Source organism: Balaenoptera borealis (assembly GCF_965194805.1).
Source record: "Balaenoptera borealis genome assembly, chromosome: 6".
Lineage (NCBI taxonomy): Eukaryota > Metazoa > Chordata > Mammalia > Artiodactyla > Balaenopteridae > Balaenoptera > Balaenoptera borealis.
In genome coordinates this window covers 18738690-18756473 of record NC_138863.1, presented here as the reverse complement: position 1 = coordinate 18756473, position 17784 = coordinate 18738690, and the positions used below count along the sequence as shown (strand labels likewise).

Sequence of the window (17784 nt, the reverse complement as noted above, 5' to 3'; positions counted from 1 at the left end):
GGGCTGGAGTCTGTTCCTCGCAATTGGAAGACAGAGGCCCATTGTTCTGGTCCTGACCCCAGGGCCTCATGTAGGACAGCTCCATGGCAACTCTTAGAAAACCGGGGCTGGGAGCTATGCTCAGGCCCAGTGGTGTTTCTGGGGCCTCTGAGCCTCTCTCTGTCCCAGGGACTGAGCTGCCAGCAGGACTGACTTCCTGATGTGCCTTCTGTAGGGAATGATGACTGGCTGGGCTGCTGGGGTCACCACATGAAGTCTCCTAGTTTCCGATCCATTCAGGAGCATCAGAAGGTAGGGGCCCTTTCTGAGCCATTCTTCCCCTGGACTCTGGACTGGGGAGGAGGAGGCTGGTATTGGAAGTGAGGGAAGAGGAGGATGACCATGGAGAAGTCAGGAGGGTTCATAGGGGAGTGGAGGAAGGCAGGTGCAGGGTGAGCCCCCAGCAGATCACGCATGTCTAGTAGTTCAGCTGCAGTGTCTTAGACAGTTGAAGCCTCTAAAAGACACTTTTTCCTCTAGTGTCTTGAGATGCAGCGTCAGTTTTCAGTTTATTATGTTTCTCCTGTAACCGCTGCGCGTTGCCTCCATTCCTCCAAGCTGAATATGTGTAAAGAAGACTTTGGTCTCATGCTGGAGTGAATAGTCCCTTTTCCCCAGGAAAGCCAGGTACTTTCCTGTCTTTGTCCTACAGGCATGGAAAAAGACTTAACAGCTTTTACTTTGCTCTTAAGGTGAATATTATGTCTGTCTTAGTTACTATTTTATGTCGTGAACTGTTGACTCCTAAAGGGCACTACGTTTTGTTGTGTTTGCGTTTTAATCATTTTTTGGTGAACGGTCAGCAGCTGAATACTTAAGGACCTTTAGACGGTGATAATCAGATGGAACAGGAGCTTTGAATGTTGAAATGGTGTAATGAATCTTGCTGTCTTCCTTGTGGTCTCACCTGGACTCTCTCTCTCCCTACTCTCACCCTTTGTCCCTTCTGTAGCTAAACCACTTCCCAGGTTCATTCCAGATTGGGCGAAAGGACCGACTGTGGCGGAACCTGTCCCGCATGCAGAGCCGGTTTGGCAAGAAGGAGTTCAGTTTCTTCCCTCAGTCCTTCATCCTGCCCCAGGATGCCAAGCTTCTGCGCAAAGCCTGGGAGAGCAGCAGCCGCCAAAAGTGGATCGTTAAACCAGTGAGTGGATCACGGCAGGTGGCAGGCCAGGGCCTGAGAGTGGGAACGGCGGAGTGTCTGGCCAGGTAAACAGCTCCTCTCCTCTCCCCTTGACCTCTAGCCAGCATCTGCTCGAGGCATTGGCATCCAGGTCATTCACAAGTGGAGTCAGCTCCCCAAGCGAAGGCCCCTTCTGGTACAGAGGTGAGCCGGTCTCCAGCTCAGATCCCGCTCCCCGTTCCCCATCTTCTCAGCCTGGAGCTTCCCTTTTCACGATGTTCTTTTGTCCTTTGTCCTCCCCGCCAAAAAACTTCCTCAGCCAGCTGTTTAAAGGTCTCTGTCCTGGGGACCGTTAGCTGGCTTTTGCCATGGCTCAGTTACCTACCAAGCCCTATCTCATCTGTCCTGTCCCTGAAGCTGGCCTTTCCCTGTGTAGGTATCTCCACAAACCCTACCTCATCAGCGGCAGCAAGTTCGATCTGCGAATCTATGTTTACGTCACCTCCTATGATCCTCTACGGATTTACCTCTTTTCAGATGGACTCGTCCGGTTTGCCAGTTGCAAGTATGTGGTAGTGGTGAGGCCTCATCCTGACAGCTTTGAGGATTTGCTTTCCCTCCAGGGAGGGAAGCCAGAGGACACCAAGCAGGAAAATAACCAATATTTTGGTAGTTTTTGTTAGCAAAGGAGAAGGTAGGGTGCCTTTGGGAAAACCTAGTCTTCCTTTTCTCCTGTGTGTCTCCTTTACTTTTACATCAAACACTTCACTTCTGACACTTCTGGTCACCAAATGTGTGGGTTTTTTTCCCCCACACGAAGCAGTTCTACACAACACCAGGTGAGTGTCCTACAATTGAACTCAATTCTGACACTATCTACCTGGAGATAGCATCAGATCCCACAGGTTAACGGCTCAGTTTCATCAGGCTGCCCCTCCTTCCACCACCTCAGATGCCAGTTGCAAGTGCAGGGTGCCGCATGTGTTTCTGACCAATCGGCTGTAAATCAGAGGTTCCCATGACCCCCTCCTTGGGGCCGGGGCTGAGGGGTATCAATTTGATTAATTTGCTAGAGCAGCTCACTCAACTCAGGAAAACAGTTTACTTATGTTTACTGATTTATGAAAGATGGATGTGATAAAGAGTACAGAAGAACAGCCAGATGGAAGAGATGCACAGGGCAAGGTATGTAGGAAGAGGCACGGAGCTTCTATGCCCTCTCTGGGCTGGCTGCTCTCGCAGCACCTCCAGAGGTTTACCCACCCGGAAGCTCTCTGAACCTCATGTTTTGGGGATTTTTATGGAGGCTTCATCACTTAGGCATGATCGATCATTAACTCCATTTTCAGCCCTTCTCCCTTTTTAAGAGAATGGGAGTTGAGTTGGGGGAGTTGAAACTTCCAACTGTCTAATCATGGCTTGGTCTTTCCAGTGACTGTCCCTCATCCAGGAGCCATCCAGGAGCTTACCCAGTGTCGCCTCATTAGAACAAAAGATGCTCCTATCACCCAGGAAATTATAAGAGTTTCAGGAGCTCTGTGTTAGAAACTGGGGTCAAAGACCAAATCTGAGAACAAAGATGCTCCTTGTACTCTTACCACTTAGGAATTTACAAAGGTTTTAGGAGCTCTGTGTCAGGGGCTGGGGGCAGAGACCAATATGTATATTTGTTATTATAAATCACAGTTATATGTGGAAGGGGAAATAAGGAGGTTCTCTGCTTTACTGAATAGGGAGGGTCTTCCTGCAGGACTGAGGTGGGATAAATTGGGAGATGAGTTTACCTGTGGTGTTTTGGAAACCTTACCAGTAGGTGTACTTCTCAGACCCTTGTGCATCTGAAAAGATCTGTCCACTTGTCCTTTGCCTCTTCAGGATGTGGGGAAATGTTTGGACCGTTATCCATCTGCCATCTCACCATCTCACGTCTGCCTTTCCTCTCACTTCCAGGTATTCCCCTTCCATGAAGAGCCTTGGCAACAAGTTCATGCACCTGACCAACTACAGTGTCAATAAAAAGAATGCCGAGTACCAGGCCAATGAAGATGAAACGGCCTGCCAGGGCCACAAATGGTACCCAGACAGTGTCCCCATCAAGTGGAGGTCTAGAGGAGCACAGGGTTCTGGGGTTTGGGGAGGTTTCGGGGGGGGTGGTGAGTGGAGGATTAATATAAGACCCAGAGATTATATAAACACTTGGCAATTCAGAATTGGTCTGTTTGCATCCAACTCATTTCTGTCTTAATTCAAAACATCAAAAGAAGATACATGAAGAAGATACCTTTGGGCCTCTCATTCCTTTTTCTTTCTCTTTTCTTCATCGCTCATTCATAGAATACAACCCTAAATTCTCCCTCCTCCTCTCCTGCCTTACAGGGCACTGAAGGCTTTATGGAGCTACCTGAGCCAGAAGGGAGTCAACAGTGATGCCATCTGGGAGAAGATAAAGGATGTTGTTGTCAAAACGATCATCTCGTGAGTCACACTGCCACCCTGGGCGTGGGGCCTGCCACTCAACCCCCCTTTTCTTGTGGGCCTCCACCCTGCTGTGCTCCAGACTTTTGACCATGCTGTGTTTCCATTTCTGAGAACAGGGTTTAGGAAGGAATGGATAGACTTAAATTCTGCTCTTCTGCTGAACTTCATCCCCAGAAGCTGGCTCCAGATCACAGACATCTCTTGAGAGCTTCTTTTCCTGGGTTGCTTCTGCTCTCCCATCTCTGAGCCACTCCATTGGCAGGGCAGCTCTAGGTAGAGCCTTTGCGAGGAGCTGAGCTGAATACTTTCTCCTCCCTATGACCAGGTCAGAACCCTATGTGACCAGCCTGCTGAAGATGTACGTGCGGCGGCCCTACAGCTGCCACGAGCTCTTCGGTTTCGACATCATGCTGGATGAGAACCTCAAGCCCTGGGTCCTGGAAGTCAACATCTCCCCAAGGTAGGTATTCTCAGGGCACTCACAGTAGAGGCCTTTCTGTGTCCTCATGATCCTGTTTCTGCTCCGGTCTTGCTGACTTTGGGAAAACCTTTCCTTCACTAGAATATGTGTTTTCCCTTCATGGTCTGTTTACGCATTCCCTTATTCTTTGCCATTATCTCAAGGTTCTCTGACATTGGAGACAGATTGTTAAAAGTTACTCTTTTAAACTTGATGCCTACTGCATGCTTTTCCCTAGCAAGGTCATAGGCAGGAACCACCCTGTGTGAGGTTATTCACTATCCGTGGGGCAAGAAGACCCCCGTGATGGTGCTCATGAGTTTGGATGTAAATCGGGCTGGCCTTGACTGGGACTTGTGACTGGAAACAGTTTTGGCATCTGCTTTTACCACTCTTTGGATCCTGTCCCTGAAGCCTCCACTCCAACTCTCCACTGGACATCAGCATCAAAGGCCAGATGATCCGTGACCTTCTGAACCTGGCGGGCTTTGTTCTGCCCAGCGCAGAGGATATCGCTTCCAGCTCCAGTAGCTCCACCAGCTCCACCACCAGGTCAGCCTCCTTGCTTGTCTGCAGCTTGGCTGGCAGCATGAGCAGCCCCATAGAGACTCTGGGAAGGGATGGTGTCTGTGCGCTCCCTCCTGCTTGGTCTCCCTTGCTGCTGGGTCTGCCCCTGCAATCTACTCACACACCACTGCCATGTCAGTGCCCCTAAAAGCCTGTTTGCTTAATTGCTCCCCTGCCCAGGAATCCCCACGGAGCCTGGGGGATCAGCTTTAAATTCCTCAAGCAGGGGATTCCCTGGCGGTCTAGTGGTTAAGACTCCACGCTTTCACTGCTGAGGGCCTGGGTTCAGTCCCTGGTCGGGGAACTACGATCCCACCAGCCGCGCGGCACAGCCAAAAAAAAAAAATTCCTCAAGCAGACATTCAAGGCCTCAACCTCTTTTTCCCAGGCACCCCTCCCTTAATTCCTCTTCCCAGCTCCTGTGCTCTGACAAACTGGATCGCCCATAGAACCTTAAGGTTGGAAGAATCCTTAAGTATCAGTTAGTCTAGTCTCCTCTCTGAAATGTTCACTGCTTCTCATTGTTCCCCTATGGTGTCCCCTCCTCTGCTCATGGGATTTCTTCCTCCTTCCACTCATCAAGACCTCCCTGTTTCAACCTCACCCATCCATCAAAGCCTAGCTGAAGGCAGCATCTTCATGAAACCGGCTCAATGTGGGCTCTCTCCTCCACACCCCCAAAGCACTCAGAACCACTCTTGAGGAAAGGGAGCTCAAATTTTTGGTAACAAAACTTGCTTTCCCCACTATACCTTGTAGACTTATATTTGGCTCTGTGCTACAGTTATTTGTCATTTGACACATGCAATCCTGTGAGCTTCTTGGAGGCCATCTTTGTGTCTCTCTCAGCAGTAATTGTTGTAATGTGGGTGATGAAACTGAGGTGCAGGGAGGTCAGGGAATTTGTCCAGGATCACATAGCCAGTAGGGCCAAGCTGGATATTTATTATAGTAAGTATTCACTAAATTAAACTAAACTGAAATATATACAGTGATTGTTCCATGGTCCTCCTTTTTTATCATTTAAGTACAACTTAAAGAGGGTGCTTTGTACTCTTTTAGTTCTTACATGGTGCTTCATCTTTGAGTCTCAGGCTACTGGAATGCAGTGCATTGCAGTCTGATTTACTCACGTAACGAACTTCTGTCCATCCTTCTTTGTCTTCTCTTGAGAAGGGTGTCTTCCTGGGCTGGACCCTCTCTCTACATGTCCTCAGGATGTGAAGCTGTTGACCTTACCCTTTGCCCCCTTTCCACCCTCTGCCTTAGCCTGCCCAGCTCCCCCAGGGACAGATGTCGAATGGCCCCGGAGTACTTCACTGCACAGAAGATGAAGAAAGCCTATTACCTGACCCAGAAAATTCCTGATCAGGTAGGAAATTGCCTTCACCCCAGTGCTAGCAGAAAGCTTCCCTGGTCAAACCTGTGGAGCCCCAAGGCAAGCAGTTTTTCTTCCCTCTAGGGCAGGATTTCCTACATCCCCTGGTGTGCAGGGATTTGTTGGAATGTATGTCATTCCGGAGAGAGTTGATGACCCTTATCACATGTTCAACAACCACTGCTCTTAGCAAAGTGCTGTACCAGCCCACCCTTCTTATAGAGCTATAGACCCTTTGGGTTTCTTTCCCTGAGGGGCACTGAGCTCCTGGAAGGCTTGACTTTCTCAGAGCAGATGAGGGAATCAGATGGAAGTGTGGCAGACACAAGGCTGTGGCCAAATCTGGGTTCTGATCTTGACTTCATCCAATAAATCACTTAACCTCTGTGCCCCCTGTCTCCCCTCACCCCCGCCAAGAGTCTCTTCATCCCCCGAATAAGCTCAGCAGACTTGGGAATAGATGAGGTCCAGAGTGTGCCCACCAGACTGCCTTGGTGGTCCTTTGGTCCTGGAGCCTTAGGACCCCAGAGCTGTACTCCCCATCCCCCAGCTTTTTGATTCTCTACCTCTGGCTTACACTCTTTGTCATACCCTTTTCCCCCCTGTTCCTTGGGCCACAGGACTTCTATTCATCTGTGCTGGATGTCCTGACGCCAGATGATGTTCGGGTTCTGGTTGAGATGGAGGATGAGTTTTCTCGCCGTGGTCAATTTGAACGAATTTTTCCTTCTCGAATCTCTTCTCGCTATCTCCGCTTTTTTGAGCAGCCACGATATTTCAACATTCTCACCACCCAGTGGGAGCAGAAGTACCATGGCAACAAGCTCAAAGGTGATGTGTCCTCCCTGCCCACATGCCATGTTTAATGAGAGATTAAATCCCAATAGACCAAGAAGTGAGCCTCTGTGGCAAGAAGAATAGGCCAGTTGATTCCACCCTCTTAAGTCCCACCCTTGTTAATCTTGTCCTAGGAGTAGATCTGCTTCGGAGTTGGTGCTACAAAGGGTTCCACACAGGAGCCATCTCTGATTCTGCTCCAGTGGTGAGTAGTGCCACTGGGGTGAAGGGGGACAGTCCTACCTCAGGCCCCTCCCTCTTGCACCTTAAGAGTGCAGCATGGGTTGGGTGTAGGTCCAGACCCTCTCACTTCTTCCCAAGGTTCTGCAGGTCTCTGTGTCTCAGGACCCTTCCCTTTCAAGGGAATAATTGCCTCCAGGATTCCCTGGATGCCTTTCTTTCAAGGATCAGGTGCTTTGTAGCCTCAACGTCTTATCTGAATCAAGAGAGGACCAAGATTTCTCCCCATATGGGCCCATTCCTGCAGGGTAGGGAAAGGAAGAGCCCTTTGATCACTCAGAGGTAGAGCTGGGAAAGAGTCCTAAGACCCAGACACTCTCCCCTGACCTCTACCTCGCCCTTTGGCCTCATTGCTTCCTTTGCTTTTAGTGGACTCTCCCGACATCAATTCTGACTGTCCCAAAGGGTGATGCGACACTCAATGATTTCTCCAAATCGGAGACTGGCAAGCTGGGGTGAGTGCTGCCTGGGCAAGGGAAGGGCGTTGAGTGTGAATTCGGGGAGTTTTCTTCCTCCCTCTCTTCCCAGAGTATGATGAGATCAGCGTTCTCCAGTTGGGGGTTGGTGGGAGTATAAGAATATGCAGCCACGGTACCTTCTTCCTGGTGGCTCTTGGTGTGCCCAGCAAAGCTGAGCTGGGGCACAGACTCATCCGCAAAGGCAGCCACTTGCAGCCATACTGAAATGAATACGGTGAATGCCTGCTCTGGACTCTGAAGGTAGCAGATCGTGGGTTAAAGTCTCAGCTACACAATGTCTCAGCCATTTCTTCCTCCCTCTGTTCCCTTCAGAAAACATGGCTCCTCCAAGGGAAGCATACCACTCTCTGAAGATGGGACCATGCCCAAGCCCACGAAGACCCAAGCTGGCCTTTCCCCTTTCCCCAGGAAACCCAGTTCCTCAAAGGACAGTGAGGACACCAGCAAAGAGCCCAGCCTCTCCACACAGACGTTACCCTTGATCAAGTACTCTGGTCAGACTTCGAGGCTTTCTGCCTCCCCCACCTCCCAGTCAGCTGGTGACTCCCTCCTGGCTGCTGTGAGTCTGTGACGGGCCTCTCTCCACTAGCCCCTGCCCAGGTGCACCAGCGTTAGCTACCTCATGGGAACCGGCCGGCCGGCCAGCCTGAGCTCCCACCCCTCCACCTCGCCCCTCCTCCGAGTATTTTTTGAAGTGGTTGAGTTGTAGAGGGAGGTGTCTGGCGGGCTGGAGGGGTGGTGGGGAGGGGGACGAGGTGAGGAAGGTTCACTGGCTGGCACCTCGTATCTCAGCGGAGAAGCCAATGATGGCCACTCAGCCTTATAAAGCAGGGTTTGGTTTCTACCTTTAGAGAACCATGTGTGGTTTGTTTTAGGCCTTGGTGCGGTGACTGCGTTACGGCTCAAGAGGAGAAAACATACTGAACATATTCGGGCCTGAAGTCCCTTGCTCTCTATGTAATTGAGGAGGTTCCTCTGAGGGTCCTTATTTCCTCAGGTCTCACCCTCCCGCCTCCCCAACCCTCTGTCCTGAGGAGTCACTTTCAGAAGCCTTCAGACCTCCTCAGTAGACAAGCAGGCAGAGGCCATGACATGCTGAACCCATTTCCTATCGTCCTAGTCTTGGGGGCATCCCCACCTCCAGACCATTTCTCCTTTCATACACCCACCCAGCCAGTAGCCCTAGGTCTTCCTTTTCTGACCTCACATCACTACTTGTTCAACCTTCTAGACTTCTCTCTCATGGATGTTACCCCTTCAGCTCTTGTCTCCCTGTGAGGTGAGAGGTTTTATGAACTTTGTGAATTTCCCATGGCTGCAGTAAAGGAGCCCGGATAATCCCACTTGCTGTTGCCTGTCTGGGTCCATATATCAAAGGACGCAATCCAAGGGGAGGGTGGAAGGAGCTGTGGTTCCCCCTTCACTCTCTCTGGTGTTCGGGGTCTGGCTCACAGGTCGCTAGGGCATGCAGACTCTGGTGGCCTGGAGGGCGGGTTTCAGGAGCAGCCACCGTCGTAGGATGGGCTTCCAGTCAGGCTCCTGACTAAACCTTGTACTCAGTAAATGTTGACCACGTGAACTGTACATATGGAGGTCTCACGGGACACAAACACCTAACCAGAAGCTCTACCTCTCTCTCTCCTGGGCCCAGGGGGAAGCCAAGGTGGGAGGGTTTGGATCAGAAAGGTTGTTTTCACTTGAACGATGCTCCTCCTTAACCGGGCACTTCTGGTTGCTGCTCGCCCCCTCCCCAGCCCTACAATCCCTTTACTTCATTTCATTTTTCTATCAGCGAGTCCCAACAAGAAGCCAACTGGCCCCTTGACTCAGTTACCCAGGTTTTCCCTTTGGCACATCAGGCAGGATGCTCTGCTCACGGTCTGACCCCAGGCTTTCTCTGCCTTCATTCCTGAGCTTGGGAGAGATATCCTGCTTCGTGGCTCCAGGAGTTCTGTGGTGAGTTGGGAGGGAGCCCTGGAAAAATCACTGAGAGGCCTGACTGCGTTCAAGGCCACACAGTTGATGTGTGAAGGCCATGTTGACAGTTGTGAAGAAAGCTTGATGGCAAAATCCTGGGTCACTGCTGTGCAGTGGTAAGGACTTCAAAGTCAGGTCCGCAGGAGAGGTCCTTGACAGTCCTGTTAAATCTCTTCTGATAGACTTGAAGCCAACTCCCTCTCGTCCTGCAAGAGTGGGTGCAGTGTTCTAGTGCAAATGTCAAACCTTGTGACGAGGGCAGGAAGCAACCTTCCTAGGAAAATTAGCCACCTGCTTAAGCAGTTTTGTTGTGGCTCATCCTCTGGTGCAAAGGCTTAGGTGTGGAGGCCTGACTGAGCTGTGCCACTCCCTGGAAACCAGCTTCAATACTTTGCCTTCCGAGAATCCCCAGATGGACGGCACAACCATTCCCATCCCCGTAACTGGAGAAGGGACCGGCTCTGCAGCATGATGGGAAGCGGGGGAGTGGGCTGTGGGGAAATTAAATGAGTGATGGAAGTAGAGTGTTCTTAGTAGCTTAAAACATGTTTATACTTTTAAAGTTTTCATCACCTTTGAGTATCTGGTGGGTGTGTGTGTGTTGCTGGGTTGGAGAAAGGAATGAGGCTAATGTGTCATACTTCCCTTTCAGCCTTGGAAGAAAATGAAATCTTGCTTATTAAGAATTCAGCATACATACTTAGCACTGCATACCCACAGTATAAGGTATTCAGCTAAATAAGGAATTTGGGGGAAGTAATGAGATTTTGGGGAAAGTTTAAATTTGAGGGTATAGTAGAGTAGATGTTTGTCAGAACATGTCAGTTTTTTCCTAACTTGATAATGTACCCAGTCCCTGTTTGGAGAAAGGGGAGCAAGTGCTCCTGAGTCAAGGAACGCAGTGTACAGGGTATTTCTGAAGCACTGGAGTAAGGATTTGGGGGTGGGGTGGGGGCGGGGGGAGGGGGAAGGAGAGTGGTTATCATTTCTGTTTACTTCAAATTCACTCAAGCTTGATCAGACACTAAGGAACTTAGAATGAATACTTAATGGCGAGGTGGCATGGGGATAAGAAAAGAGCGTGAACCTTGGAGTCTGACCTAGGGCTCAAATCTCAGTTCCTTTGTGTAGCCTTGGGCATGTCATCTAACTTTTCAAAGTTTTTAAATAATACGAATTTAATACCTACATTGTAAGGTTGTGAAAATTAAGCAAAACATAGTAAAAACACTTAGGACATAGGACTTAATGCATGGTTACTCCTTTCTCCATTTGCTATCCAAGCCCTGTTCCTTGGTTAGGGAAAGGCAGGCAAGAAATGTAAAACCCTTTCCACTAAGGAATGAGGCAGCTATAGAGACATTTTAGAAGTGAAGAAGGCCAGAACAGGGTTTGGCCTGGGTGATACCTCATCACCCCTACCTTCACCCTATCACCATTATTCATTCTACTGTTTCACACTTTGTTGGGGATTTATTTCTTTAGTTAAATATTTCACAGACAGAGTGCAAATTAAAAGTATGTGAATTGGGCTTATTCAGTCCTATTCAGAGAGAAGCTTTGATAAGAAAGGGAGCATAAGGGAGCAACGTATGCCTGGGGGCTGGAGAGGGGAGGAGCAGGGCACAGAAAATAGAGACCTTGAACTGGAGCCAAAGAACATGCACCAACATAACAGCTGTGCCGAGGGACGCTTGTCGTTACAGGTACATTCTTATGATTTGAGGCTATTTAGTTGAGGGTGATTGTGCCTCCTGTGACCCTATCAAAAGGACACACCTTATTGCCCTCTGGGACCATCCAACCGTGGGCCAGTGCAGGAGGTTGATAATCCAGGTGCACAGTCTGCTCCACTTCCTTCCACAGCTGAATTAGTTACCCAAATAAGGTAGTCACCAAAGGCAGCCGGGGGACCTCCTCTCCTGGCTTCCTCTGGATTTGTCCTAAGACTAAGCTCTGTTTACGGCGTGGATTCCCCAACTGCTTTGAAACACTGATGGTTTTCAGAGGTGTGTAGTTGAGGGAGCTCCATTTCATGCCACTTGAGAGTCTAATCCAGCCTCTCAAACAACACTCGGTCATTTAGATCTCCCTGTAGCAGTTTGCACCCTTGTTAATGTCAGGCTCATTTGACTTGACTGTTCATCAGCTTTGGAGCATTGAGAGCTGCAAGCAGCCTTTATGTTGCTCTTGGCAGATTTCTCATAGGTGAAAGAATATGAGAGGGATCAATAGCAAGGTGGGTGTTTTCTAAAACCCATTTGTGCCTTAATTATTATAATGGACTGAGACACATGGAATGCTATAGACTGTCATGGGGAAATCCAACACAATTTTGAAAAGAGAATAATCTCTAAATTTCAACTAGTAAAGTGAGGAGACCAGAGCTTACCTTGTAGGGTAGTTATGAGGGTTAAAGGGGGTGGGGGGCAGAATATACATAAAGCACCTAGTAAAGTGCCTGATACATATATAATGCAGATTTAAAAAAAATAAAAAACAGTTAACACCACCAAAACCATTTTCATAAAGTAACTAACATACTGTGTAACACAGCATGTTACTATTATAATGGTACTGTGATACTATTATAGTAGCATGTTGCTCTTACAAAACTGTGATAAACATGGGATGGCAAACTGGTGATTTAATCAAGATAATTCATTTAGAAAAATTGAAGCCCTTAACATTACTTGTCAGAGAAGTGCGGTTAAGACTATAATGACACAGGCTGAGGAGCCAACGGGGAAAAGCTACCAACTGTGGGATTATGACCGAACCTCTAAATAACAATCCCAGCAAGGCAGAACCACAGGGCAGTCATGGCTAAGCCTCCTTGGCTGGTCCCGCTGTCCCTACTTCAGGCAGGCGGCCAAGTGCTTCCCTCTCTCCCCCGTGAGGCCCATAGCACACGCAGGGCGGGGGCCTGAGCCGAGAGCCTCTAGTTCAGAGAAAGGGGGGCTGCCTCCTTGCATGTCACGCAAGGCACATTCCTGGGGAATCTGGTGTTAAACCATTCATAGACAACCTGCTTCTAGGTCAGAGTTGTGTGTAGTTGAACAGCTCCCTCACTGCAAGCTATTGAAAGTCAGCCCTCAACATAAGCGTTTGGAAAAAAAAAGAAAAGAAAAACTGCGAGGAGACACCACTTACACAGCAGAATGGCTCAGATGAAAGAGGCTGAAAATACCAAGTGTCTGCAAACATGGAGCAGCTGGAACACATACATTGCTGGTGGGAATGCAAAACGGTACATTGGAAAATAGCTCAGTAGGTTCTTATGAAGTGAAATACACTCAACATACGACCCAGCAATTCACTCCTGCTTGCAAATGTTCACAGCAGTTTTATTCATAATAGCAAAACCCTGGAAACAACCCAAATATCCAACAACTAGTGAATGAATAAACAAATTGTGATATATCTGTTCAATACTACTTAGGTAAAAAAAAGGAATAAACTGACGCGTGCAACAACATGGATGAATCTCAAGAGCATTATGCTGAGTGAAAGAAGCCAGAGACAAAAGACTACATACTTTATGATTCCATTTATATAACATTCTAAAAAAGGCAAACTAGGGACAGAAAGCTTATCAGTGGTTGCTAAGGACTATAGATGACAGAGGGGAGGGACAGTTGAGGGGCACGTTGGAAATATTCTATACCTTGATCGTGATGGTGGCTATACGACCATGTTTGTTGAAACTCATTGAATTATATACTTAAGATGGATGAATTTTCTTATAAGGAAATAAAGCTGACTTTAAAAAGGCCAAGGAGATACCATTTCATGATGCATACGCATATTAAAAGCACAATGAGATGACACTAGAATAGTTAAAATTTATGTATTTTTATTTTTAAAAAATATTTATTTGGTTGCATGAGGTCTTACTTGCAGCAGGCGGGCTCCTTAGTTGCAGCTTGCAGCCTCCTTAGTTGCAGCACATGGGCTCCTTAGGTGTGGCTCACCAGCTGCTTAGTTGTGGCTCCAGGGCTCCTGAGTTGTGGCATGCAAACGTAGTTGCGGCAGGCATGTGGGATCTCATTCCCTGACCAGGGACAGAACCCGGACCCCCTGCATTGGGAGCACAGAGTCTTATCCACTACACCACCAGGGAAGACCCTAGAATAGTTAAAATTTAAAAGGCAGTCAAGATTTAAGAATCCGCCTGCCAATGCAAGGGACACGGGTTCGAGCCCTGGTCCAGGAAGTTCCCACATGCCACGGAGCAACTAAGCCCGTGCACCACAACTACTGAGCCCGCGAGCCACAACTACTGAAGCGCATGCGTGTAGAGCCCATGCTCCGCAACAAGAAAAGCCACCGCAGTGGGAAGCCCGCACACCACAACGAACAGTAGCCCCCGCTCGCCGCAACTAGAGAAACCCCGGGCGCAGCAACAAAGACCCAACACAGCCAAAAAAAAAAAGAAAAAAATTGTTGCAGCTACCTTTGGAAAAAACAGTGTCCCACATTAGCCATCAGGAAAATGCAAATTCTAAATATACCATGTATATCGTAATTATTGCAGAGAGCTGCATACTAAGACTGATAATGTCATTATCACAGTATTATCAGTAGCTCATCTGACCTGGGAACTCCACTCCTAGGAATATGCTAGTGACGGGGTGAATTGTGTGCCCCCAAATACGTAGGCTGAAGTACTGATCATATTGTGACCTTATTAGGCAATAGGGTCATTGCAGATATAACTACTTAAGATGAGGTCATACTGGAGTAGGGTGGGCCCCTATTCCAATATGACTGGTATCCTGATGAAAAGGGGAAATTTGGACACAGATATGCACACAGGGAATATGCCATGTGAATATGAGGGCAGAGATTAGGGTGATGCAACGAAGAGTAGCCCCCACTCGCGGCAACTAGGGAAAGCCCGTGTGCAGCAACGAAGACCCAATGCAGCCAAAAATAAATAAATTTATATTAAAAAATTAAATTATTATTAAATTTGGTGTGTATATTTCCAATTGTGTGTGTGTGTGAGAGAGAGAGAACCAACTGTTGAAAGGGTTCTGTAATTTGTTTTTGTTTCTTAATGAAACATTATGAGCATTTTAATAAAACTCATGCTCTTTTCACTGAATCATTCTGCCTCTTGTTGTTTCAGGATAGGGAGCCTCATTCAAGTGTCAGATTATAGCAACAACCCCAGCTGCTCCCTTGTAATCGAGTGGCCCTCCCACATTAAGGAAGCAGTGGTTGGAGCGTTTCATCTCATTCCCTTTAGGGAAAGACTGACACAGCAGAGAACAAAATAGTTATTTGCTTTGCGAAAGTTGAACTTCAGACAAATGCTGAAATACTTAAAACAAAATATTTGATTACTGGGAGCCAGGATTTTCTTCTCTGAGGGCAGAAGAGTTACCTTAGCTGGTAGAAGGGAAGGCAGTGATGCTGAGGTCTATGGAAAAGAAGGCAGTACAGCTCATTCATAATCACTGGGACCCCGGTTCCTGAATTCTGGCTCTGACTTTACTAGCTGTATGACTTGAGAAAATTATTTTAAATCTCTGCCCCACTGTTTTGTAAAATATTAGGATAATAGCATTATTAACTCTTAGAGTTGATGCAGGAATCAAATGAATTAATATTAGAAAAGTGGTCAGAACAGTGCCTGATACATAGCGAGTCCTCAAATGTTAATTCTTCTTCCTTCTCCATTCCCCTTCTTCTCTTCCTCCTCCTCCTCCTTCTTCTAGGCTGATGTGTGTCCCTGATATAGGGGCCTGTGTCCTGCACTTCTCCTCTGCCAATGACTGAGAATCTGAGAACAAAAAAGACCTGTACCTGCTTCCTGTAAGGGAAGTCCCAGAGGTTTCCTCATGCCAGGTATGAGGACATCTGAGACATGTAGGCAGATAGGCCTGAGATGACCTCCAAGTTCTCCTTCAGAAAGAGCCACATGCTCCCAGGGGCCCATAAAGGCTGTGGAAGTGGGAAAGTAGGAAAGAGAGAGAGTGAGAAAGAGAGAGAGAGAGAGAGAGATGGATTTGAGAGACTTTTGGTCAGGAATAGGGGTAGAGAGTGAAGCCAGGTAGAAATGAAGATGTTTCAGTTAATGGCAGCATAGGCTAATAGTAGCTGAGGACCAGTTTGGGGCCGTCACATGTGTTAGGCACAATGTAATCCCTCAAAATTAGAACCAACCACAAGGAAAGGAAAGGGCAGGTGCAATACTGCAATTCTGACACTAAACCTGGAGTTAGTGCAGACTACAGTTTAAAGGCATAGTCCCCAGCTAGACTGCCTTCACTTCAGATGCCAGCCACAAGTCTGGGGGTCCCTAGGCTACCTGTAGTTTTCACCAACTGGCTACAAATTCACATGTTCCTGCAACCCCCTGAGGTTTGATAATTCACTAGAATGATTCACAGAACTCAGGAAAGCTCTATACTTACAATTACAGTTTTATTATTATGCTTATGAATCAGGACCAGCCAAAAGAAGAGACCTATACGATGAGCTCTAGAAAGGTCTTGAACATGGAACGTCCATGTCCTCTCCTATGGAATCAGGATGTATCACCCTCCCAGCACCAACAAGGAAGCTCAACTGAGCTTTGGTGTCCAGAGTTTTTATTGGGGTTTCATTACATAGGCAGGATTGATAGAATCAGTGGCGTTGTGACTGAACTCAGTCTCCGGCCTCCGTCCCCTTCCCAGAGGTTGAGCTGGTATCACCTGGCTCGAAGTCCCAACCCTATAATTATGTGAGCAATCTTTCCAGCATGACCAGCTCCCATCCTGAAACTATCTAAAGATCGACCCTGAATAACAAAGACATTCCTATCACTCACAAAATTCCAACAGTTAGAAGCTCTATCTCAGGAACCTGGGACAAAGACCAGACAAATTCTTTATTATACAGCAGCGGATATCCCTAAATTTACTGACAATAACTTTCCGATACAAAATGGAATTCCAAACAAAAGTCTTCCAGACTCAGAAGGCCAGCTCATAACCTTGATGTTGTTTCTAGAGACTTCAGCATGGAAGCCCTGGATGGGATAACAGTGAGCTACCACCCCTGCAAGTCACTACAGCTGAAGAGTACTGTTTGCTTCAGGAAGATGCCATCATGCAGGGCCAGGCAAGTGGTTCTACCTTCTTATGGACCATCACCCAGCATATGGTTATCAGGGTGATAGTGGGCTCCTCTTGATTTCCCATTTCTGCGGTAGAAATATTCATACTACCTAGTCCTTCCCCTCTCACCTCAAATCTAGTGGAAAGAACATTAAACTCAGTACGCAAAGCCCTGGGTCTTAAGTCTGGCTCTGCCACTTACTGTTCTTTACGTCCCTGAACTATATTTTTCTTATCTGGAGGAGAAGAATAATGACCTCTATTCAGGGAGACTGTGATATTCAAATAAGTTGCTCTGAGTAGGAGGTCTTTTTATTTTTTAAAATTTATTTATTTTATTTATTTTTGGCTGCATTGGGTCTTTGTTGCTGCGTGCAGGCTTTCTCTAGTTGCAGCGAGCGGGGGCTACTCTTTGTTGTGGTGCGCAGGCTTCTCATTGCGTTGGCTTCTCTTGTTGCGGAGCATGGGCTCTAGGCACATGGGCTTCATTAGCTGTGGCACGCAGGCTCAGCAGTTGTGGCTCGCAGGCTCTAGAGCACAGGCTCAGTAGTAGTGGCACACAGGCTTAGTTGCTCCGTGACATGTGGGATCTTCCCAGACCAGGGCTCAAACCCGTGTCCCCTGCATTGGCAGGTGGATTCTTAACCACTGCGCCACCAGGGAAGCCCAGGAGGTCTTTTTATAAAGAGGTGGTGTATTAGTTTTTTAGGGCTGCCACAGACTCAAGAAAAGCAGACAAATTGCCACAGACTGAGTAACTTAAACAGCAGAAATTTATTTTCTCACAGTTCTGGAAGCTGGAAGTCTGAGAGCCAGCTGAGGTTTCAGCAGGGTTGGTTTCTTCAAAGATCTCTCTCCTTGGCATGAAGACATCCTCCTCAGGTGTCTTCACTTGGTCTTCGATACTGTGTGTATCTGTGTCCAAACTCCTCTTCTTATAAGGATGCTGGCCATATTGATTAAGGGCCCACTCAACTTCATTTTACCTTAATTACCTCTTTAAAGGTCTTATCTCCAAATATAGTCACATTCTGAGATGCTGGGGGTTGGGACTTCAACATATAAATTTGGGGGGTAGACAGTTCAGCCCATAT

At 47.8% G+C, this 17784-nt stretch overlaps 1 protein-coding gene across 2 annotated transcripts in view; it reads left to right on the top strand.

The window, feature by feature from the left end:
* TTLL4 (tubulin tyrosine ligase like 4) overlaps positions 1-8445 on the top strand; it is a 49829-nt gene extending 41384 nt beyond the window's left edge. For both annotated transcript variants that reach the window (XM_082396552.1, XM_082396551.1), the window contains exons 7-19: positions 215-291; positions 992-1183; positions 1284-1366; positions 1599-1727; positions 3113-3235; positions 3539-3637; positions 3966-4100; positions 4515-4652; positions 5937-6039; positions 6666-6876; positions 7017-7087; positions 7492-7577; positions 7914-8445. In XM_082396552.1, the coding sequence (XP_082252678.1) occupies positions 215-291; positions 992-1183; positions 1284-1366; positions 1599-1727; positions 3113-3235; positions 3539-3637; positions 3966-4100; positions 4515-4652; positions 5937-6039; positions 6666-6876; positions 7017-7087; positions 7492-7577; positions 7914-8172 (1706 nt within the window). In that variant the 3' untranslated portion in view covers positions 8173-8445. The remainder of the gene's footprint in view (positions 1-214; positions 292-991; positions 1184-1283; positions 1367-1598; positions 1728-3112; positions 3236-3538; positions 3638-3965; positions 4101-4514; positions 4653-5936; positions 6040-6665; positions 6877-7016; positions 7088-7491; positions 7578-7913) is intronic.
* The last annotated feature ends 9339 nt before the right edge of the window (positions 8446-17784 follow it).